This window comes from Meriones unguiculatus, chromosome 10 (genome assembly GCF_030254825.1).
Source record: "Meriones unguiculatus strain TT.TT164.6M chromosome 10, Bangor_MerUng_6.1, whole genome shotgun sequence".
Lineage (NCBI taxonomy): Eukaryota > Metazoa > Chordata > Mammalia > Rodentia > Muridae > Meriones > Meriones unguiculatus.
This window is the reverse complement of record NC_083358.1, coordinates 86,325,767-86,350,248: the sequence shown is the minus strand read 5'-3', so window position 1 is coordinate 86,350,248 and position 24,482 is coordinate 86,325,767. Positions and strand designations below refer to the sequence as shown.

General features: G+C 42.3%; 1 protein-coding gene across 3 annotated transcripts in view; it reads left to right on the top strand.

The window, feature by feature from the left end:
• Dpyd (dihydropyrimidine dehydrogenase) overlaps positions 1–17,605 on the top strand; it is a 925,939-nt gene extending 908,334 nt beyond the window's left edge. For all 3 annotated transcript variants that reach the window (XM_060392818.1, XM_060392819.1, XM_060392817.1), the window contains 2 exons: positions 13,968–14,108; positions 16,203–17,605. In XM_060392818.1, coding sequence (XP_060248801.1) covers positions 13,968–14,108; positions 16,203–16,373 — 312 coding nt within the window. In that variant the 3' untranslated portion in view covers positions 16,374–17,605. The remainder of the gene's footprint in view (positions 1–13,967; positions 14,109–16,202) is intronic.
• The last annotated feature ends 6,877 nt before the right edge of the window (positions 17,606–24,482 follow it).

Below are 24,482 nucleotides of genomic sequence, written 5' to 3'. Positions count from 1 at the left end.
CAGAGATCAGACCTCTACTCTTGCCTGATGCGTCTAAAACAAAAAGGGGGAACTGTAGAGAGCTGCGGAATGCTATGCCTTAAAGATGGAGCTGGTTTCCGCCTTCCACCTTCCCGATGGTGAGTGCTCTCTGTCACAAACAACTCCACATTTGGCTAAGGCCGAGGATCTGGCTTGCTTCCATGTATGTGGACCTATCTGCATTGCCCCCGTGGCACGCCTGGGTTGGCTACCCAGAGGCTATTTAAGCTGTGGGCTGGCTTTCCCCGGGGTCCGAGGATTGTTCAATGTTCCTGAATAAACTGCATTGAAAAAAAAAAAAAAAAAGAAACCAGGGTGGAGAACAGGGAGGACCGGAAGCCAGAGGACAGGAGCTGTGGTCCTGCAAAGGGAGAGAGCAGGGCACAGGGCCAGACAACAAAATTCAAAATAGTTTGGCCATAAAATATAAACACATTATGTTCCTACCATGGGGGAAGGGAGGAGGAAAGAGGTGTAAGGAATAAGAGGCCGTTTGTGAAGGAAGGGGCTGTGGGGCTCCTACCCGTCCTGCTGTGTACACAGTCCCCATCCCACATTGAGTATTTTGAAGTGGATAAATTTGGGGCCACATACTTGGGTGGATAAAAGAGAAAAAAATTGAATAAATTGTAATACATAAATAATAATTATATTATATATAAAAAATTTGAAAATGAAAAAAAAAATGAAGTCCTAAGCCAGGTACTGCGGCACACACCTTTAATCCCAGCACTCAGCACACAGGGAGACAGGGCTAGGTAGATCACTGTGAGTTCAAGGCCAGCCTGCTCTACAAAGTGAGTCTAGGACAGCCAAGGTTACACAGGGAAACCCTGTCTCGGGGAAGAAATAATAATAAAATAAAATAGAATGGATTCCTTGTCAACAAGGTCAGAAATACCCATGTGTTGATGATGGTTCCATTTTTGTCTGTCTTATGCAGTCCCTGGGATTCCAGCTTTTAGCTGTAACAACAGTCGAAGTCAGCATAAAATCCATCACATTACATAGTCATCCCTGATTCCCAGCCATCAATACCAAACAAACAGTGCTGTTACAGTCACAGCACTCAAAGAGCAAGCAAACCCTGGCTCTCATGGAGCCTGAATGCACTGAGCAGAAACAGCTGAATACAGGCTGATCCATGGGATCCTATGTCACAGAAATGCTTGCCTCATAAACTTGTACAACCACTTTGGTATCAATCTGACACTTTCTCAGAAAATTGGGAATAACAAGACCTCAAGATCCAACTATACCTCTTTTGGGCATATACCCCAAAGAAGCTCTACCTTTCAACAAGAACGTTTTTTCAACTGTGTCCATAGCAGCTTTATTTGTAATAGCCAGAATCTGAAAACAGCCCAGTTGTCCCTCCGTTGAGGAATGGATACAGAAATTGTGGCACATTTATACAATGGAACACTACTCAACTATTAAAAACAAGGAAATCATGAAATTTGCAGGTGAGTGGATGGAACTAGAGTGAAGTGACCCAGAACCAGAAAGACATGCATGGTATATACTCACTTATAAGTGGATATTAGCCATATAATATAGAATAACCATACTAAAATCTACAGACCTAAAGAAGCTAAACAAGGAGAACCCTAGAGAGGTTGCTTAAATCTCATTCAGGATGAAAAACAGAATAGACACCAGAAGTAATGGAAGAGAGGGAACAGGAGAGGAGGCTACCACAGAGGTCCTCTAAAAGGCTCCACCCAACAGGGAATCAAAGCAGATGCTGAGACTCACAGCCAAACTTTAGGTAGAGCTCAGGGAGTCTTATGGAAGAAGGGGTGGGGGGTGGGGTAGAAAGACATGGAGGACACAGGAGCTCCACAAGGAGACCAACAAAGCCAAAAAGTCTGGGCCCACAGGGGACCTGAAGAAAATGATGCACCAAAAAAGGACCATGCATAGAGAGGACCTAGACCCCCTACTCCACTACTCACATGTAGCCATTTCAGTCTCCATGTGGGTTCCCTTGTAAGGAGAGCAGGGGCTTCCTCTGTCATGAACTCAGTTTCCTGCTTTTTTTTTTTAATATCAAGTTGTTATATCTGTCCCATCAGAAGCTATTTCATATGCACATGTAGTAACAGCCAGGTCAACATTGGCATACTGTCATTGTTTTTTGTTTTTCTTTATCTATCTATCTATCTATCTATCTATCTATCTATCTATCTATCTATCTATCTATATAATTACTACAATTTATTCACGTTGTATCCCCTCCCTCATCCCCTCCCAATTCTACCCTCCCTCCTTCATCTCCTCTCATACCCCTCTCCAAGTCCACTGATGGGGGGGTCCTTCTCCTCTTCCCTCTGACTCTAGCCTATCAGGCCTCATCATGACTGGTTGCATTGTCTTCCTCTCTGGCCTTGTATAGCTGCACTCCCCCCAGGGGGAGGTGATCAAGGAGCCAGCCACAGAGTTCATGTCAGAGACAGCCTCTGCTCCCCTTACTAGGAAACACACATGGAGACAGAGCTGCCATGGGCCACATCTGAGCAAAAGGTCTAGGTTGGCAAGGATTAGAATGGGGGCACCTGAAGCAGAATCTTGTTCACATAGGAGAGGCTCAGATAATATTGTGGGGCGATGGGGTTCCTTCCATAGCAGAGGGAAATCGTACACTGTAGTAACAGACAGAATAAACAAGGCCGAGTCACAGAGTTCAAACAGGGACCATAAGACTCTATAAAGAGGCCAAGAGAGGGAAGAAACAAATAGATGGGCTCACAGAGAAAATATTAAGCACAACAATGGACAATTCATGCCTTTCATTGGCCTCCATGCATGGTCCCATGGTTGAAGTATAGCTCTTTGCACTGGGCCCAGATTTTTGGTTCTGTTGCTCTCCTTGTGGATCTTCTGTCCCCTCCAGGTCTTTCTATTTCACCCTTCTTTCAGCAATTGAAAGCAAGGAAATCTTGAAATTTGCAAGCAAATGGTGGGAACTGGAAAAGATCATCCTGAGTGATATGACCCATAAGCAGAAAGACACACATGGTATATACTCACTTGTAAGTGGATATTAACCATATAATATAGGATAAACATGCTAAAATGTATACTCCTAAAGAAGCTAAACAAGAAGGAGGACCCTAGGGGAGTTGCTCAATCCTCACTCAGAAAGCAAATGGGATAGACATTGGAAGCAGGAGAAAGTGGGAACAGGACAAGACCCTACCATAGAGGGACTCTGAAAGACTCTACCCAGCAGGGTATTGAAACAGATTTGGTTTCCTGCTCTTTGATCACTTCCCCCTAGCGATGAGGTCTTGCCATGCCACAGAGGGAGATGAATCAGGCAGTCCTGATGAGACTTGATAAGCTAGGGTCAAGTGGCAGGGGAGGAGGATTCCCCTTTTCAGAGGACTAAGGAAAGGGGATGGGGAAGTGAGAGGGCAGGTGGGACAGGGAGGAGAATGAGGGAGGAGGCTACAATCATGATATAAAATGAATAACTTGTATATAATAATAATAAAATGCCAAAAAATAAAAAAACTGCACTTGAGTTAACACCCCAAACTAAATGAAAGAACAATGTAGGTGTCTAAGGGAAGAAGTTTCAATTCAGAAAGAACAGGGAGCTTGTGGACCCCATTGGGAAAAGTCCCTCACAGAAAGCCACCAAGGTCTCTTGAAGCGAAGACATGTAAGAGGTTGTCATCTTGGAGAGTAAGTGGAAATGAAGTCAGAAGGCTGAAATTGTGGTGTTTTAAGTGAAGAGATGTGAGCAGATGTGTGTGTGTGTGTGTGTGTGTGTGTGTGTGTGTGAAACCAGCCCCTCACCCACTATTTAAAAGCCCTGTCTACTGAGGTGTCCTTTTGGTTGTTCAGCCACCATGTTTCTGCAAAGAGTTCTGGTCTACCTGCCTACACCTCAACATTTTCTTTTTCTGTCCTCTTCATTGCTCATTGCTAGCAAACAACCAGCCCACCCTGTGTTCCTATCGCATTTCATTATTCCTCCTGTGCTTTTCTTACCACCTTCCTTCCCTTCCTGACATGCTATTTTCTTTTCTTCTTCCCCGCCCCCCATGGAGGGCCTGAACTGTTCATTTTCTTTTTTTTCTTTTTATTAATTACAGTTTATTCACTTTGTATCCTCCCTGTAGCTCCTTCCCTCCTCCCCTCCCAACCCCACCCTCCTTCCTCTTTCTCCACCTATGTCCCTCCCCAAGTCCACTGATGGGGAGGTCCTCCTCCCCTTCCTTCTGATCCTAGTCTATCAGGTCTCATCAGGAGTGGCTGCATTGTCTTCCTCTGTGGCCTGGTAAGGTTGCTCCCCCCTCAGGGGGAGATGATCAAAGAGCAAGCCAATCAGTTCATGTCAGAGACAGTCCCTGTTCCCATATCCATTTGGTCAGTGAACTGCCATGGGCTACATCTGTGCAGAGGTTCTAGGTTATCTCCATCAATGATCCTTGGTTAGAGTACCAGTCTCAGAAAAGACCCCTGTACCCAGATTTTTTGGTTCTGTTGCTCTCCTTGTGGAGCTCCTGTCCTCTCCAGGTCTCACTCTCTCACCCTTCTTTTATAAGATTCCCTGAACTCAAGCCCAATATTTTCTCTGTGAAACCATCTACTTATTTCAGTGTGTTTCTTCCCTCTGCTGGCCTCTTTGTAGATTCTTATGGTCCCTATTTGAACTCCGTGATTGAGCCTTGTTTATTCTCTCTGCTACCACAGTGTACAATTTCCCATCTGCTATGGAAGGAACCCCAGCGCCCCACAGTATTATCTGAGCCTTTCTTGTCTGGACAAGATTCTGCTTCAGGTGCCCCCATTCTAATCCTTGCCAACTTCTCTGATTCGAACATGATGATATTGTTTCAAAGGACAGCGTGCCCAATAGGTGTCTTCTCTAGGTCTTTTATTCTTCCTGTTGCCAGTGAAATGGCTGAATGGTCTCTCGCTCCACAGGTAGGCAGTCTGTCAACACATGTTTGTTGAATATCTTTTATTTGAACAGCAGAGAACTAAGGACAGTGGCAGATTCCAGAGAAATACAAACTATGGTCCAAGGCCAGGGATTTTTGTACCTCAGTAGCGACAGATCACTAGGATGTATTCAACATGTTCTTATTGCAATCTAGGAGTCATGCTAGGGAGGAGGAAGACAGCATGAATTTTAGAAAGGCGGAAGTCTGTATTTTGGAAGCACATGGCATAACAAGGGAAAAAAGACACATGTTGAAAATTATTTACAGTTCAATCAAATACGAACAAAATGCTCTGGGAACACAGATGACTGAACAGGATTAGTCCTGCCTCAGTTAATGGTGGGAAGCTTCGCAGAGGTGGTGATATTTAAAGTAGAGTTTAATAAATTAGTGTTAATTAAGCAGAGAATTAATAATAAGAGCTAATATTTATTGAGGTCTTATGAGGTTTCAAGCCCTGCAACATGTTTGTGAATGAGCTCATCCCAGCCTCTCAAAAACCTGGTGAGATGAAATACTCGTATCCCGCCAATTTTACGATTTCAATAATTGAAAAACAGAGAGGTTAGCTAATTTGCCCAAGGTCACACAGCTAGGAATGCATTATCAAAGCCAAGCTCTGAACCTATATCCTAAGGCACTGTTCTTCATGGCATTGGGGACGATATTTCAAGATAGTCACTACGCTCGCAAAGTATAATGTCGAAATATATCTGTGATAATACACAGTCATGAGAGCTCATAGAGTCCATTTTGTTGTAGGTGGTGCTATCCATGCATTGACTTCATTTTGACAAATAATTTATAGAAAAGATAGAACAGAGAAGTGTTAAAGTGTGTGTGTGTGTGCGCCTGCGTGGGCAGGAATGCATCCGCCTATATGTAAGAATGGGGAAGACAGGGATCCTGTGTCATTGATTTGTGTCTCCGGGATTTCTTTGTTGGCCTTGGACACACTGATTCTACTACCTGGGCCAGCTGTCGTGCCACAGAGACATGCCTATTTCTTCCTCCCCAGTGCTGGGGCTGAGGCCATGTTCTAGCACACCCAGCTTACACGGTTGGTTCCCACGATTGTACAGCAAACCCTTTACCAACTGAGCCACCTTCCTATCCTGCTCCCTCTGGCCAATCAGTGTTCTTAAAAAAACATTTATTTTAACTTTTCATTTTAATCTCACTGTCTAATCTAACCTAAAATAACGTGTTTGTCTGTGTATGATTATTTGCATGTGTGCAGCTTTCTGTAAAAGCCAGAAGAGGGGGCGGAACTCTTGAAGCTGGGGTCATAGGCAGTTGTGAACTATTGCCATGTGTCCTGGCAACTGAATTCTGGTCCTCTGTGAAAGCACTGGTTACTCTTAACCCTCAAGTCATCCCTCAAGATACATTTTCTTTTAGTCAAACTTAATACAGTTTAAGAGAATGAAGAAACAGACTGGTTAATCCAATAAGAATCCCATCTAGGGTGCCAAGAAGTGTCATTCTCCATACTGTGCCACAATATCCTGGTCAAAACTGGGAGTCTTTATGCCATCCTGACTCTTTTTTACCGTTTGGAAGCAGAAAGTGGCCTCAGAGTACCTACGTTACCCCTCCAATGAATGACAAGACCCCTGGAGATACCCCACCATCTAGATGATTTTCTCTTTATCACTCCCACATCTTTGTTTCCATTTCATAGTAACAGCATTTATCATGCATGTATCCATAACATGAAACTGCTCAGTTTGTAAAGGGAAAAGGAAAAGAATTCTGGGCCAGACACAGATCGTTCAAATCAGTGCAAGAAGGCGGAAGAGAAGGATGAGATAAAGGAAGAGAAAGAGATGTGACCTCCCAGGGTATCTCCAATGGTCCTTCAGTAAGGTAGTCTAAGACCATCTGAAAAGGTTACTTACATACATACGTATGCATACACCATGCATTTATATGCATACACATATGTGCATACATACAGGCCTACACACAGTCACCCATGCCACATACAGGAAAGCATGCAGTGCCTCCTACTGGAGCAGCTTTGCCTCCTGGCCCGAAAAAACTGACATGACAGTGCGGACATGTGGCCCAGCAAAATGAGAAACGTGCTCTATTCCCTGGCAGCAGATAACGAAGGCTTGAGAGCCTGCCAAGCCTTATGAAGTCCCGGAACGAGCCCCAGTTCTGTTGATATATGTGAGAATGAATTCTCATTCTCCTTATGAGGCTGGGAATGTATCTCTAACGTCTTTGAATTTCTGGGTAGGAAAATGAATGGTGTAGGGGCACTAGTGATGTTTTCATCACTTCTTCCTGCTGCTTAGAGGAGGAGATAGACAGCATCTCATAAGACTGGCAAGGCAGGGTTGGCAGGAGACCAGTCAGCCTGATCGAGTGCTTTATTATTTCAATTGAATTGTGAAAGGAAGGAGAAAAGCACTCGGATAAAACTGTAAGACCATATTAGATACTACAGAGCACAAAGGGACCTGCACAAAAAGAAAAATAAAGGAGGCTTGCCCAGCAATTTCCAGAAGGATCCAGAGAAGCAGGCTGGGGCAGCATTCATATTCTCAGTTGTCTATGTACCAATAAATAGCAATTGAAAACCTATCAACGTTGGACTTTAAAAGCTGAGCAGAATTTGGTTATCAAAAATAATCTCTTAAGTCATGCGGGGATTTATTGATGTGTGGCTCCTGGCTTGACCAGAATACAGCCAGAGGAAAAAGATATGTTACTTAGAGTGAAGAGGTCCAGCCAAAGAACAGAGGAAGGAGCAGTGTATGTCAGATGTGTACGTGCATGGAAATCCTTGAGCCTGAAGGTGATGTGAAAAGGAGCCAGCCAAGGGACACTGGAATGAAAGAAAAATGGAAATGTCATCCCAGGATGACATCAGAGATGTTGTAACCAGATGGTTAATACGGAGGGCAGGAAGAGCAGCTGTGTAAGTCTTTACACTTTAGATGGAAATCCCACTCCACTGAAGGAAAACCACCTGAAAAGGAATTGAATAACCTTTGCTATTGGGAATATCCTCTCTCAAAAGAAGACTCCTAGGCTTAGTTCAGACTCCTTGTAAAAAGCTTGTGTTTGAAAGAAATGGAACCTGAAGGAATCTGAGGGATGTAGCCATTCATGTTAACTTAGAGGGTTTGTGTGTGTGTGTGCCAAGAAAGGAAGTCACTGTGTAAACACACGTGTCCCACCCTTAGGAAATCTATATCTGGAAGTTTAGAGAAAGTTATGCGTGAAATTTCGTAGTCCCCTGTCGTGTCTGCTAATCTTGATTGTTGAGTCAATGAGAATTAGAATCACCATGAAAACTAAAGTCTGAGTATATTTGTGAGGGATTTTCCATAGTGGGTTTTTTGAACTGAGGTGAGAAGACCCATCCTAAGCATGAAGGCACCATTCCATAGGCTAAATAAACAGGAGAAAGCAGGCTGAGCACAGCATTCATCTCTCTCTGCTTCCTGACTGTAGAAGCACTGTGATCAGCTGCCTTGGCTCCTGCCATCATGACTTCCCTGTCATCATGGGCTCTATTCTTGGAATTATAAGCTGAAATGAACCCTTCCTTCTTTGTGGTGCTTTTGGAAGATACTGCATCACAGCAACGAGACAAGTAAGAATGTCACTGGGTCCCTAACGTAAAGATGGATCAAGGATGAGAAGCTGTCATTCAGAATCTGATAAGATAATCACTACATATTTTCCCAGGAAAAAATAAGCTTAAGGTTAAGTATTTATATAACTTAGTGATCAGTGGTCCTACAAGAAAAGAGCTTATCAATGATAAACACAAAAAGGTGACAGCAAGCTTTAAACATGGATCAACTCACTCAAGGGATTTGAATTTGGAGAAGGTATTAGGCAAAATAAGAATATATTTTTATCTGTTAAAAGTAAAAAAAAAAAAAAAAATACACCCACTGCTTCAAACAGATGGTGTATTGTTAAGTCACAATTAGAAAGAAAAACTGTTCCATTCCTATTATCCTCCCTTGCATCCTCACATAGAGTGTTGTTAGAATTGAAAAGGAGGAGGGAAAATAGGTTTGAGAATCTACTACAGGTAAGATATCAGAATGAAGCTTCATTAAAGCAAGTGAAACCCCGGATCTCAGCAATTTGGCCCTTCAAGCTGAAGTCCTCCCCACACAGGAAGGATGCTGTGGTCAGAGCCTCGGAGCTGAAGCCAGCCATGCCACTATGTCCCTCATAGACACTTTTCTCTGCCAACACCCTCTCTTATCAACTTCACTTGCTTCTAGCCTGCCTCTTGCCACAGTGTTTTTCTGAATCACTGCCTTGGTCATCCCCAGCTCAGCTTATGCTGGCCTCTCCTCAAGTGCCAGAGTCTCCTGAGTTCAAATCCAAGACCACCCTTTATCAGGGTTTGCTGCTTGCCTCCTAGCTCAGTGGGCTAGACATGAGATCGACGATAAGTTGACTGTTATTCTCTGAGAGCACTTGTGTTTGAGAACGCTGTACCAACTGATGGAAAACAAATATCTTTCTGGGTTTTCTTAATACAGAAAAAGCAAGCTGAAAATGGCAACAGATTCCTGTAATCCCAGCACTCAAGAAACTGAAACAGTGGGCCTGCTACAATATTAAGGCCAGCCTGGGCCACATAGGAAGTTTAGAGATAGCCTAGTTTTCAGAGAAGAACCTTGTCTCAAAATAACCAAATGAGAGCCATGGGGAAGAAGGAAGGAAGGAAGAGAAAGGGAAGAATAGATATGGGGATGTAGACAGTTTTACTATAGCAGAGAAAAAAATAGAAACAGATCCTGCCCCAGGGGAACTGTGCAAAGATTACTAAACTTTTGACACAGGAGCATTTATGAGGACAAAGTTATTAAGAATCAGGATAAATTAGGTGAGAGCAAACCAAATGGTCTCATTTCCTCTCCTGATAGGTTTATAAGGCAAGGAATGACAAGATACGGACCCGGGGCAGTGATAATAGTGCAGATGAGGACAAGGCAAAGTAATTAAGCAACTCTACCAAATGATTTAAATCATGGCTCCATCAGGTTAGAAGTCACAGTGATTGCCCACAGCATGCTGTCCTTGGTTCTGGACTTTGAAGGGCACATATTTACAGGAATTGTAGGAAATATGCTAATCGAATGTGAAGACCCAAAGATACAGTTAATGTGCCCAGATAACAATCACAATTTGAAGGTACTTCAATCGGCTTTAAAAGTAGGTCAAAACTAATAAATTTATATTGCTCATAGTGAGAAAAGTGTAAAGCATCAGAGGCAAGATCAAGTCCCTCCAGATTTACATTCTTTGGCCTTTAACTGTATATCAAATAGAAATAACGACTGACCCATTTTTGCAAAAAAACATCATACGCATGACTGGCAGTGATTGAGAAAGATACCTGATGTCAACTTTGAGTTTGCACACACACACACACACACACACACACACACACACACACAAATCAAGTCAAATGAGTGGGGTATAATCTAAAGGATCCAGTGTCATAGTTTCCATGCAGACGCATTCTTGATAAACAGGAATGGTTACCCAGATTTCTCAAACTTTGCATGTGTGCACTCTGTATGGAATAATAAATGAGGGCCTGCACACTCTACAAGGTACCACCTGAAACATAGGTATGTGCCTGGTGATCCATATCTTTCCACAAACTACAAATTTCAGGACATGACCAAAAATATCCATTGGCAGGCAGTATAGTTAGAAATGGAGGGTTTTCAACAAATGTCTACATTTTTAGCAACAAAGAATGACCATTCTTTCATAATTTTTATTTGATACTGCCAAAATGATTTCAGATGCTATTCTTTTATCCTCTTCCTGATTAAAAATGAAGATGGTATACTTAAAAAATCTACCATGAGTAGATTTTTGACCCTCCCGTCTTAATAACTTGCAAAGGCCTTCTGTCTGGTTTTGTATTTAAAAATGGTGTTTTAAATAAAGGCTACAAATCTCAAACAGAGCAAAAGGCATATTTAATATACAGAGAGGTTAAACTTGCTTTTCATAATAGAAATCTCTTGGGCATGTATGTTTCTTCTGAAAAAAAATCTAGAGATTTTCCTGAGTAGTCATCAGATGAGGATTTAACTAGTGATTTCTCCCATGATGATCAGATTCTGCACAAGAGATGTTTTGACTGATTTATTTGCATTTAAAAAGTTAGTTCCTATTACACATAGTCTTTCACAGCCAAATAAATGTTCATGCATTTACTATCTTGAAATATTAGAAAATATTAAACTGCTTGAGTTCCTTGATTATCTTTTGCATGTGCAATGCCTAAATTAATAAAAATATCCAATAGACCTTTTACTACTACATAACCACAGCTATGAGTCTAGGCATATATGTACAAATGATATATTTATTTAACAAATATTTGAGCATCCATTGTGGTTTAATGATCTGCAGTAACAAAATATACCTTTCTTGATTCAAAGATGAATAAAGCTCTGCTTTACAAAAAAAAAGGCATAGGAATCTAGATTTAAAATTACATTTGCAATGTGAGGTGGGATTTGCTAGAGAATAACAAGTAAGTCAGTCCAGCACAGTGCATATGATCACAGAATTTGAAGTTTAGCAGCAGTAATCTGAGACTTTATTTCATCATCTACTTGATTTCATATTCTAAATCACAGTCACCTCATCATCCCTAAAATGCATGAGGTTTAAATAAGAAAATGATTTTAAATTAAGGTACTAGCCTGAAGTGTCATAGAATTCAAAACCTATCTCTTATCATTGATTTTCCAAAATGAATGAAATATCCAAGATCATGATAAAGGAGAGGGAAAAGGGGAGAAGGGGAAGGAGGGAGAAAAAGGGGAAAGAACACATTTTGTCATTTGGTTAGGAAAGGAGACAGAAGGACTGAAGAAGTCCTCACGAAGTAGAGACATCTGAGCTCTCTTTGAAAGATATACAGGATTGGAAAAACGACTGGGACTTAATGAGTCATGTTGAAAACTGGTTGTAGACCCAGGAGGAGATTAAAAAAAAATCCCTCAGTAAATACAACAACAGATGACATTAGAGAAGAGAGAAATAGGAGTAAAATTAGAAGTCTCCCTCATTTGAAAAAAAAGAATCCTAATGGTATGCATGATGCCAAGGAAAGCGGAAGGGTGCTGCAGTTCTGTCTTACAAGTTCAGTGGGTGGGGAACTCACCGATCTTGTTTCTACTGGTAACACTCACACACAATTGGTAATGCAGTGTGAGGATGTCAAGGGCCCACCTGCAAACACGCTGCAATGCAGCTGAAATTACATCTTCCACTTTGGCACACTATGGACAAAGTGTTTGAGGCAGAAGTTCTCCATCCTCATAGGGCTTGAGAGTGTAAAATGAAGTGTAAGGATAATTTGAACATTGTCTCCATTTGAAAGCTTATAGGGATAATTTAGTGCTCAAGTTTCCTGAGCATTCTAGTTTGTTGCCCTAATGGAACATGGATCAAAAGAGCTACTTGAGAGACGAAAGGGTTAATTTAAACTGGCAATCCCAAAAAGCCAGCTCGGGGCTCAAGGCAAGAATCTGTAGGCAGGAGCTGAAGCAGGACTCAGGAAGGAAAGCCACTTACTGACTTGCTCCCAATAGTGTATTCAGCTAACCTTATTATACAGTCCAGGCCCACCTACCCAGGCACGGTACCTCCCACAGTGGGCTGTGTCCACCTCTATAAATCAGTAATTAAGAAAATGCCCCACAGACGTGGCCGCAGAACAATCCCACAATTCTGCCTTTGAGGTTCCCTCTTCTAAGGTGGAGTAAGTTGACAATCAAGAGAGGCCATCATGCCAGGCCAGAAGGAGTCTAGAAAATAAAATACCCAAGACAATGTAGAACGAGCGCGATGAACAAGAGCCAACCTCTTTGAACGCAGACCTTGAATTCAAACAAACCGTTCTCATTCTAAAGGCTAAAAACAAAAGCAGAAAATCTTGACAGCACACTAATTTGACAAACATTGTTACATTCCTCTGTTTTGTTTGCTGAAACAAAGTGCTTCCTAGTGTTGATGAAACATCCTCTGTGCTTCCCATATTAAGCATAATCTCAATTAATATAGGAAACAAAGCTGTGTGTAACCGCATGAAAGATTCTCAGCATGAATGGAGCAGTCGCTGCTTCCTTGAGAGTGAAAGAGCATTTAATTCAACCTAGATCTCCCTAATTAACATAAATTAGAATTCTTCAATAAAGAAATATACTTTTTGAGACATGACAGGTGAGTGAGCTATCGGAGCACCTTTCAAATGAAAATCAAGAATTAAAGGAACAACAATAAAAACGGGATGCACTCTTGTTTTCATTTCCCTAATCCCCAGCGGAACAGAGTCTCTAGGGTAAATGTGGTGCCTTTTTGTCCATTTACATTACTTTTAGATCCTGCCAAATGCAAGCTCTGGAATACACAAGTTACAAAAACCTAAGAGCATTAGTTTAATGTCTATATACAAAGCGTTGTTTTAGAGTGCCCAGCAGAAAAGCAATTGATTTCATCTGCTTAAGTCTTATCATTGTACCTCCCCCCCTCTCTTTCTCTGTGTGTGTCTGTGTGTGTGAGAGAGTGTGTGTGCACACGCCTATGTGAAGGTGCATGTATGCATACGTATGTACTCGTGTGGAATCCCAAGACAGATGTCAGTTATCATCCTCAGTGACTTTCCACTTTATGTTGGGGATCTAAACTCTAATCTTTATGTTTTCCGATCAAGCACTTTAACCACTGAGCCACCTCCACAGTCAGTGGCCTTATATTTCTAAGCTGCCCGTGCATACTGCCCATGTCCCAAAACCGAGTGAGCTAAGTGTCACAGAAAGTGCCCCTGTGACCTCTGTGACACTCCAAGCCCATAAGTAAACACAATGCAATGTGAGCTCAAAATGGCGAAGCACGGGCAGATATTGGTTAGTTAGGAATTGTTTTAAGTTGAGCACTGTGAGTAATTCACTGCCCATTTTCTAGGATGTAATTGGAAAATCACTGCAATACCTGGGAACATTCGGTGAGATGAGCATCATGGAGCAAGTTGTGGCCCTGATCGATGAGGAAATGTGCATCAACTGTGGCAAATGCTACATGACCTGCAATGACTCTGGCTACCAGGTAGGAACCTTCCTGGAATTAAGATGCCGCAGAGAGGCATGGTTCTATAAGGACAGCATGTGTCTTCTGTTACTAAATGTGCAATTCAAACCACGTATGCCAAACATGTCCCCACACCACAGGTCCTTTTTCCTGTCCTTGTAATGCACTGGTCTTTTTGATTTTTAGTTTTCAATATTTATTTATGTGTTTTATGTGCATGTGTCAGTAGGGCCATGTACTATGTGTGTGCATGCATGCCTCCGATCCACTGGAGCCGGAGAGGTTGTAGGTGACAACCTACAAGTTGGAAGGTTCCCAACTTGGGTGTTAGGGGCCAAACTTGGGTCCTCTGTAAACGCAGCAAGCACTCTTGGCTGCTAGGCCACCTCTTTGGACAAGGCACAGCCTATAGTTTCAAAGGTTCCATTCCACGTGCTAGAGTTTCTTCCTACTGAATAAAAATGGGAGAAGAGAGGAGCACTCCCAGTATCTTTCTCTGCTTCTTGCTCCACCCACATGTGATGCTGTCAGCTGCTGCCATGCCTTCTCCACCGTGGTGGACATCTTCTGAACAGTGAGCCAAAATAAGCCCGCCCTCCCTCTCTCCTTTCTTTGAGTCGCCTCTTGTCGGATATTTGGTTCAGCCATGAGAAAAATAACTAATACAGCCACCTCAGTGCACACTATTATTTTAATATCATTTCATCACCCATGAAGCTGGAGAGAAAGCCTTATCTAAAAACAGAAATTCATGCAAAATAATGTCCATTAGGGGAGGTTATGATGTGACACTGACTGCAGAGAGAACTGTCATTTATTACCAAGTCCCTAAAAGGGCCTGATTCCTTCAGCCCACAGAGGATTCTCCTCCATCCTGTATTGACTGGGATTTTACAGCAGTAATTGATAAACAGAAAAGAAAAGAAACATTCCCCACCACTTACTTGTACAAGTCGGGCTTAGGATTTTCTTCGTAGCAGAAAAGACAGGGAGATGTTTCTGGTTTGTCTGATGATAGAAGTGACCATGAGTGCTTTCCCTGCCTTGGCTGAGAGTCTGCCACAAGACAGAAAGGAGGGCTAAAGCTTCCTCCCCTCCTGGGTAGGCAGAACACACCCCATCCCTTTCTCTGTGGCTTTAGGATAGGGCTTCATCTACTGGTGTGTTCACTTATAAGCTGCTGCTTTAAACATCATCGACATAACTGTGACCTTGACCCGGTGTGTTTTCCAAATGAATGGAAGAAATGATGAGAGCCAAAAGGCTTAGAAATCTTTTGGATACGTATTTCATCAAGGTCTGTTGTTTAAAAGTACAAACAATTGTTAGCACTATAGACTATAATTATTTTTATTAAAATGTTCAAGCCATAAGTATACTATAAACTATAAACTAAATAATGTAAATGTTGAGATCAATAATAAAATGATCCCCCCTTTAAAGTATAGATCATTCAAACCAATGGGGCATCCCATGTTACTCATGGAGAGATTGTACCTAGTCTTCAAGCAAGTGTTTCTATTTTTATATTTATTTATTGTGCATGTCTGTGTATGTGTGTAGGGAACACGTCTTACAGTGGGATTGTGCAGGTCGTCCTTCCTCTGGCCTCTATATCACATGAACATGTGCCTCCACAGTCACGTGCATCCGCACACACAAACACACATGTACACACACACACACACACATACACACACACACACACACACACACACACACACGAAAGCATTAAGAAAAGAACAAGAAGTGTGAGGGGTAATTGGGTCTGTATGAAAGTATCCACGATCCGTGAGCACAAGCACAAGCTACCTCAGCCTGGGGAGACTGGCGAGACCTGAGCGCTTCGCTAACAGAGAAAGCAGAAGCGCTGGGTTTCAGAATGTTTCCTCCCACACGGAAGGAAAAGCCTCTGATAAACTGTAAACGCCGCGCCTCTAAGGTAAGGGCGTTTCCTCCGTTTCTCTGGTCAGTTCAGCTGTTGCTGTCATTGCACCACCGACGGTGCTCGTGCGGTACTCTCCGCTACTGTCACAGAGATGCTGACGCTAAAGTGGGGGCATCCTTAACATTGGGGAGCGGTGGCTCAACTCTCTTGATTTCTGTTTGCAGGCTATCCGGTTTGATCCAGAAACTCACCTGCCTACGGTTAGCGACACATGCACAGGCTGTACCCTGTGCCTCAGCGTCTGTCCTATTATGGACTGTATCAGGATGGTTTCCCGGGCAACACCTTACGAACCAAAGAGAGGCCTACCATTAGCCGTGAAGCCCGTGTGCTAAGGTGATTTGTAAGACAGCTGTGGTGAACTTGGATGTTCCCGACCCACGCTCATCTTTAAAAACAATGGTGATGGTAGTCACTGTGGTCAGTTCTTTCCGGATTTTATAGCGATACATGTATAATTTCTAAATAAATACCTAAATTGGGAAACAACGTCTAATGCTGGTGACCAATTAATGGTCATAAACGGAATAATTCTTTTCTGAGGTAGCTGGTGAGTAACCGCGTACCAGTTAATTGGATGTGCTCCGTCGGTTGTCTACTGTGAAAAATTAACTTTTTCATGGCAATTAGTGTGACAATTTCTAAATTGCCCTATGCCATGCTCATTCTTTGATTTCTAATTGTAAGTGAAATGAACTATTTTGGAATGAAGTACACTTTCATATACAGGAAACCGTTTCCAAGGAAACACTTTGTAATTAAAAATTACCTGTAATTTTAACACTGTTTCCAAGGACCTGTAATTAGCTCCATTAAGAACATTTGAAGGCAGTCAAGTCATTGTTTACTATGACAAGGGGAACAAAACCTGGAAGAGGGTATTCTAGAATTTCTTAACCCCCCCTTTCCTGAAGTAACTCACTCTTTGGTGCTGGACACTGAAAGGGAGATTATTTCCTGACTAAACTGCTATTCCTCACGCCTGCCAGAAACAGGTATCCAGACTGCCCAAGAATGGATCAAATGTCATTTTTGCTTAAATACTGAAGCCATGTTCCTAATGAAATAAGAAATTGGAATGAATATCCGGTTAAGGCCACAGTTTCACTGGGCACAAACTGTTCTGCCTGCTTTTCATAGTCACTTTCGTTATGAGAACAATTAACATTCAAACAAGGCCCAGATTACACAGCACTGGGCCACAGGCTTCACGGTTCAACGATGAAAAACATCAGATCTGAAACTTACATGTAATGAGAAGAACAGGTCTGACTACTCTTAGCTTTGATGCTTACATGATTTCAAAATCAATGAAAGAGAAACGGATATTTTTAAGATTGATAAATATTTTTCTACATCTCTATTTTCATAATCAGTAAATAGCATCACAAAGATTCATTTATTCCTTCTTTATGTCACATTTTAACATGAGTCTATGGGAAGTAAATCAGAAAATGACAATCTGTGGCATATTTCAAAGACAAATGTAAGATAAATGATAAATGTAGAAGTGCATTTAAAATATCTGTGTGAATGATCACAAATAAAATTTTATGATCTATTTTCAGTGTGGTCTTCTGATTCATTTTTCCAAATGTATCCTTCTCTCAGCTACTTCCATTTTGACATGAGACAGTTTGGGATTGGTTCTACAGAAAATTCCATCTAAATGATGGACATGTGTCAGTTCAAACCTAATGAAGAGAGTGACAGTACTGTTCTCAAATGCTTCACTTCCTGTCCCTCTACCCCTCGCTCTACTACAAGCAGCTCTACTCAACCAAAATGCATTTTTCACATGGTGAGCTGCAAGCCATGAGAAACTCTGTCCCAAAATGAAGACAGACAGCACTCGTGAAGTAACACCAGAGGTTGACACATGGACACATTTCTGCATTCACACACACACACACACACACACACACGTAACTTTTGAGTATAAGCATATGGTTTTGGGATATGTGTTATTGTAGGATCAAAATGTTTTTACCCAGAATATGTTGTAAGTCCTACCTTTCCCTGACTTTAATAAGAGTCTAAATAAAAGATTTTAACATGTCTTTATTTAAAAAAAAAAACACACTAATGTTTATCTAGTCAGGTTACACTTTACAGTGAGTGGAGAATTTCAACAATAACTTTAAAAGCTTGGCAATTAAGATGTTATCTAGTATTGTCATATGAGATAAGGGAGGATTCATTTTATATTAAGCACCCTGATGAGAGCTCTGTGGCTACAATAAAATCACTTCAAAATGTATAACACTGACTTAGTATAACACTAAGGAAAAACATTATTTGTAGATGCTAAGAGCATTTATATTTATTTATTTATACAAACACACACACACACACACACACACACACACATATATATATATATAAAACATTTTAAATGCAGGAAAATAATTCCTAGCATTGTTTAAAAACTTCCTTTACCAAAGTAAATGCAACATAGAAGTGTAAAGATGTCTCCTTCAGCCACACAGTAAATTAGTCATGAAGGAGTTATTAACCCATTTCATAAAAATATGGAACTCAGAGCTTACCTATTTTCCCCAAGAGAGTAAAGCTGGTATCTGTACCCAGTACTACTGTTGTCTGCTCCACACGCCAGAGCACTCACTTGGTGTTTTCACAGGTGCTAGAACTTCTTGGTGACATGTGGACAGGTAGTTCCACACAGACTGTGAAAGCCTGGTGCCATAGTCCACTGAGTGCCCGAAGTCGGGTATGCTAACTAAATCCCCAAGCCTCAGTTGCCTCATCTGTGAAATGGAAAAACTCAATGGCTTACCACTTACTAAGTTAGATGTCCTAATTGGCATTGCTGTTATTCATGGGTTTAGAATTTCAAATATGATTTTAAAATGCATAAGCTTCTTTTGTCAGATTCACGTGAAGATACTCAGAACTGCTGGGACAACTTCCTTTCTTTGTTTGTTTTCGTTTGTTTTTAAAGTATCTGTGGTGATCATTACAAATAAAAAGGAAAGCTAAACCCAAGGTTGTCCCCTCCCTCCTGTCCTCCCAATCTCCTCCCTTCTCCTCCATGACCTCTCCCTTTCCCCCATATCAATCCTCCCCAGCACATCAAGTCACATCAGGACTGAGCATATCCTCATCCCCTGAGGACAGGCAAGGCAGCACTGCCAGGAGGAAGTGATCCAAAAGCAGGCAACAGAGTCCATGTTAGAAACAGTGGCCCCCACAGCCTCCACTTGCTAGGTGACAAGTATGAAGACCAAGCTTCCTATTAGCCACATATATGCAGAGGGCCAGACCATGCCTGCTCCTTAGTTGATGTTTCAGTCTCCGTAGGGCCCCACGGGTCTGGGTTAGTTGTCTCTGTTGGTCTTTTTGTGAAGTTCCTGTCCCCTCCAGGTCCTTCCATCTTTCCCCCAACACTTCCACAGGACCCCCAGAGCTCTGCCCCATGCTTGGCTGCAAGTCGAAGCATCTGTCTCTATCCACTGCTGGCTGGAGCGTCCCAGAGGACAGTAAAGTTAGGTTCCCGTCTACAGCCACAGCAGAGCATCATCAACAGTGATGGGGCTGGCTCTCTCATGTGGGGTGGGTCTCAGGTTGGGCCAATTATAGGTTGGACATTCTCTCAATCTTTGTCCATGCACTCTTTATCCCTGCACTTGTTGTAGGTAGGGTAATTTTTGGATCAAAGATTTTGTGGGTGGGTTGTTGTTTCCCTCCTTCCACTGGTCCTGCCTGGCCAGGAGGTGTTCACTTCAGTCTTAATGTCCCCCTCTGTTAGGAGTCTCAGTTGAGTCACACCCATATCCTCCTAGGAGCCGACCCTGTCACAGGCCTCAAGCAAGAAGAGATTCACCCCCTCAGTTTTCCTTCTTGTTCCCAGCTCTCTCACCTCCCACCCGGGTTCTCCCCACATCTGATCCCCAGAGTCTTTCTCTCCCCTGTCCATCTCCTGCCCTGTTCCCTCTCTTTATCCACTTCTGATGTCCATTCCATTTCCCATTCTTAGTGACATACCAGCACCCTCTCTTGGGCCCTCCTTGTTACTTAGCTTCTTTCTGTCTGTGAATTGTAGTGTGGTTATCCTGTCTAATATCCACTTGTAAGTAGGTACATACCATGTGTTTCTTTCTGGGTGTGGGTTACCTCACTCAGGATGATCTTTTTTAGTTCCATCCATTTACCTGCAAATTTCCACGGTTTCCTTGTTTTTAATAGCAATAATATTATTTCAATAACAATGGAATAGTATTCCATTGTGTAAATGTACCACAGTTTCTGTATCCATTCTTTTTTTTTTCTTCTCAATGCAGTTTATTCAGGAACCTTGAACAATCTTCTGACCCTGGGGAAAGCCAGCCCACAGCTTAAATAGCCTCTGGGTAGCCAACCCCAGCGTGCCATGTGGGCAATGCAGATAGGTCCACATACATGGAAGCAAGCCAGATTCTCAGCCTTAGCCAAATATGGAGTTGTTTGTGACAGAGAGCACTCACCATCGGGAAGGTGGAAGGCAGAAACCAGCTCCATCTTTAAGGCGCGGCATTATGCAGCTCTCTACAGTTCCCCCTTTTTGTTTTAGACGCATCAGGCAAGAGTAGAGGTCTGATCTCTGATATTAGAAATAAATTGGGACTTTGTACCAATGTTCATTTAGGTGTCATCCACCCAAAGAGCATCAGACCCGTCCGATACCTTTTACTCAGAGGCGGGACCTGGGGCATCAACCTGCATGCAATCAGACATGCTCTTCTCTGGGTCGAAAGTGGCTGACCCTGAGTGCAGTGCTTAGCTTCGCATCCTGAGCATAACATTTTAGCGTTTTATGGTAGCGTTTTATGGGGAGACTGTCCTGCTTCAATGGCTGTAAAGGCCTGAATGATCATGGCTGCATTACGCTGTTGTGAGACTCTAATCTTGCATATACACCACAGGCAAACCAAGGAGACCAACACCAGAAGGCCTGCTAACGCTCCCATGCCCGCCCATTCCTTCAGATGATTCATGGCTGCAGCAATCCATGATGATAATCCTGTGGCTAGTCCTGCGTCCACTCTGGTAGAATTTACTGTGACAATGGCCACTCTCAGCTGCTCCATCATAGTATCGATTTCTCCAGTCCAATTACCTAAAATATAGCTAGACAATTGTTTAGACAGATTTGCAGCATGGGAAAAATTCTCATATTGTATGCTAGTGACACAAAGTCCAGCATACTTCCATTGACAGCCAAGTTGAGCGATTTGCCATAGGGTATCAATTTGCTCCTGCACTAGGTCAATCCTTGTGATTGAACACCATCAAGCCTCCTTTTAGTTGAGCCTTAATTCCTTTTTGTACATCTAAAGCATGAGCTACATTGGCTAAAAGATTATTTAGGGTCTGAGCAGTCTGCACAGTATGACTCATGGCTAATGCCACGGTGGTAGCTCCAACAGCCTCCAATGAGATGGCAGTAACAATGGCGGCTGTAATTCCAAGATTCCTTTTCTGTCTGAAGAGAGTCATAGTGTGAGGGGCATCAACGGGCACAGGCACCCAGCGAGGCATGCGAGTAACCAGGGCATACCTAAATTCACTAGCATTCCAGCATTGGGCAAAAAAGCAAGTATCATTACCACAATTACTTGGCTCTATCTGGCTAACAATGAATAAAAATGGGGGATATAAACAAACAGGTGTGGACTTATAGGAAATATTATGAGAAGCCTTAACCCCCTCATTGAAACATCCTGCATCAGTTCTAGAATGAGCAGTGGTGGTGTCCAAGGTCTGAGTAGGTTCAGGAGACCATTGCCCCCAGGGGCGAGACGTGCTCCATGCCAATTGACTAACTCCATGTTTTCCTCCACTTTTGAAAGTCATTTAAGGTTCTTAAATTATCTCTTCTTTTTTTTTCCTTTTTTTAAAATTTTTTAAAATTTTTCATCAATTACACTTTATTCATTCTGCATCCCCCCTCCTCCCCTCCCAATCCCACCCTCCCTCCTCCCTCTGCATGCATGCCACTCCCCAAGTCCACTGATAGGGGAGGTTCTCCTCTCCTTTCTGATCTTAGTCCATCAGTTCACATCAAAAGTGGCTGCATTGTCCTCTACTATGGCCTGGTAAGGCTGCTCTCCCCTCAGGGGGAGGTGATCAAAGAGCAGGCCAGTCAGATTATGTCAGAGGCAGTCCCTCTTCACATTACTATGTAACCCACTTGGACACTGAACTGCCATGGGCTACATCTGTGCAGGGGTTCTAGGTTATCTCCATGAATAGTCCTTGGTTAGAATATGAGTCTCTGGGAAGTTCGCTGTGTTCAAATTTTCTTGTTCTATTGCTCTCTTTGTGGAGAACATGTCCTCTCCAACTCTTACTATTTCCCACTTCTTACATAAAATTCCATTCACTCTGCCCAACAGTTGCCCATCAGGCTCAGCATCTGCTTTGATAATCAGTAGGGCAGAGGCTTTCAGAGGCCTTCTGTGGTAGGTTCCTAAGATGTTTCCTGTTTTCTTCTTCTTCTGATGTCCATCCTCTTTGCCTTTCAGGATGGGGATTGACCATTTTAGGTAGGGTCCTCTCTCTTGCTTAGTTTCTTTAGATGCACAGATTTTAGTGGGTTTGTCCTATGTTGTATGTCTATATGAGTGAGTATATACCGTGTGTGTCTTTTTGCTTCTGGGACAACTCACTCAGGATGATCCTTTCCAGGTCCCACCATTTACCTGCAAATTTCATGATTTCCTTAATTTTCATTGCTGAGTAATATTCCATTGTATAGATGTACCAAAATTTCTGCATCCATTCTTCAGTTGAGGGGCATCTGGGTTGTTTCCACCTTCTGGCTATTACAAATAAAGCTGCTACAAACATGGTTGAGCAAATTTCCTTTTTGTGTACTTGAGCCTCTTTTGGATATATGCCCAGGAGTGGTATGGCTGGATCTTGAGGAAGTGCTATTCCTAGTTGTCTGAGAAAGCACCAGATTGATTTCCAGAGTGGTTGTACAAGTTTACATTCCCACCAGCAGTGGAGGAGGGTTCCCCTTTCTCCACAACCTCTCCAGCATGTGTTGTCACTTGAGTTTTTGATCTTGGCCATTCTCATGGGTGTAAGGTGAAATCTCAGGGTTGTTTTGATTTGCATTTACCTAATGGCTAATGAGGTTGAGCATTTCTTTAAGTGCTTCTCTGCCATTTGATATTCCTCTGTTGAGAATTCTCTGTTTAGCTATGTTCCCCATTTTTTAAGTGGATTACTTGGTTTGCTGCTTTTCAGCTTCTTTAGTTCTTTATATATACTGGATATGAGTCCTCTGTCAGATAAAGGGTTGGTGAAGATTCTTTCCCAATCTGTAGGCAGTCGCTTTGTTTTGATGACGGTGTCTTTTGCTTTGCACAAGCTTTTCAGTTTCATGAGGTCCCATTTATTGATTGTTGCTCTTAGAGCCTGTGCTGTTGGTGTTCTGTTCAGGAAGTTTTCTCCAGTACCAATGAGTTCTACGGTATTCCCCACTTTTTTTTTCTAGCCAATTTAATGTGTCTGTTTTCATGTTGAGGTCTTTGATCCACTTGGACTTCAGTTTTGTGCAGGGTGATAAGTATGGATCTATTTTCATTTTTCTACATGTAGACATCCAGTTGGACCAGCACCATTTGTTGAAGATGCTATCTTTTTTCCATTGTATGGTTTTGGTGTCTTTGTCAAAGATCAGGTGTCCATAAGTGTGTGGGTTTATTTCTGGGTCCTCTGTTCAGTTCCATTGATCCACCATTCTGTTTCTATGCCAGTACCATGCAGTTTTTAAAACTGTTGCTCTATAGTACAACTTAAGATCAGGGATGGAGATACCTCCCCAGAAGATCTTTTATTGTAGAGGATTGTTTTAGCAATTCTGGGTTTCTTGTTATTCCATATGAAGTTGAGAATTTTTCTTTCCAGGTCTGTAAAGAATTGTGTTGGTAATTTGATGAGAATTGCATTGAATCTGTAGATTGCTGTATCCATTCTTTGGCTGAGGGACATCTTGGTTGTTTCCAGTTTCTGTCTATCACGAATAAAACTGCTATGAACGTAGTTGAGCAAATGTCCTTGCTGTATGGTGGAGCATCATTTGGGTATAGTCCCAGGAGTGGTATAACTGGGTCTTGAGGTAAAATGATTCCAAATTTTCTGAGATAGCACCAAATTGAATTCCAGAAGGGTTGTATAAGTTTACACGCCCACCAACAATGCAGCAGTGTTCCTCTTTCTCCACATCCTTGCCAGTGTGTGTTGTCACTTGAGTTTTTTATCTTAGCCATTCTGACTGGTATGAAATGGAATCTTAATCATTTTAATTTGCATTTCTTTGATGGCTTAGGACACTGAGCATTTCTTTAAGTGCTTCTCAGCCATGCAAGCTTACTCTGTTGTGAGTTCTCGGTTTAGCTCTGTACCTTATTTTTAATTAGATTATTTGATTTGTT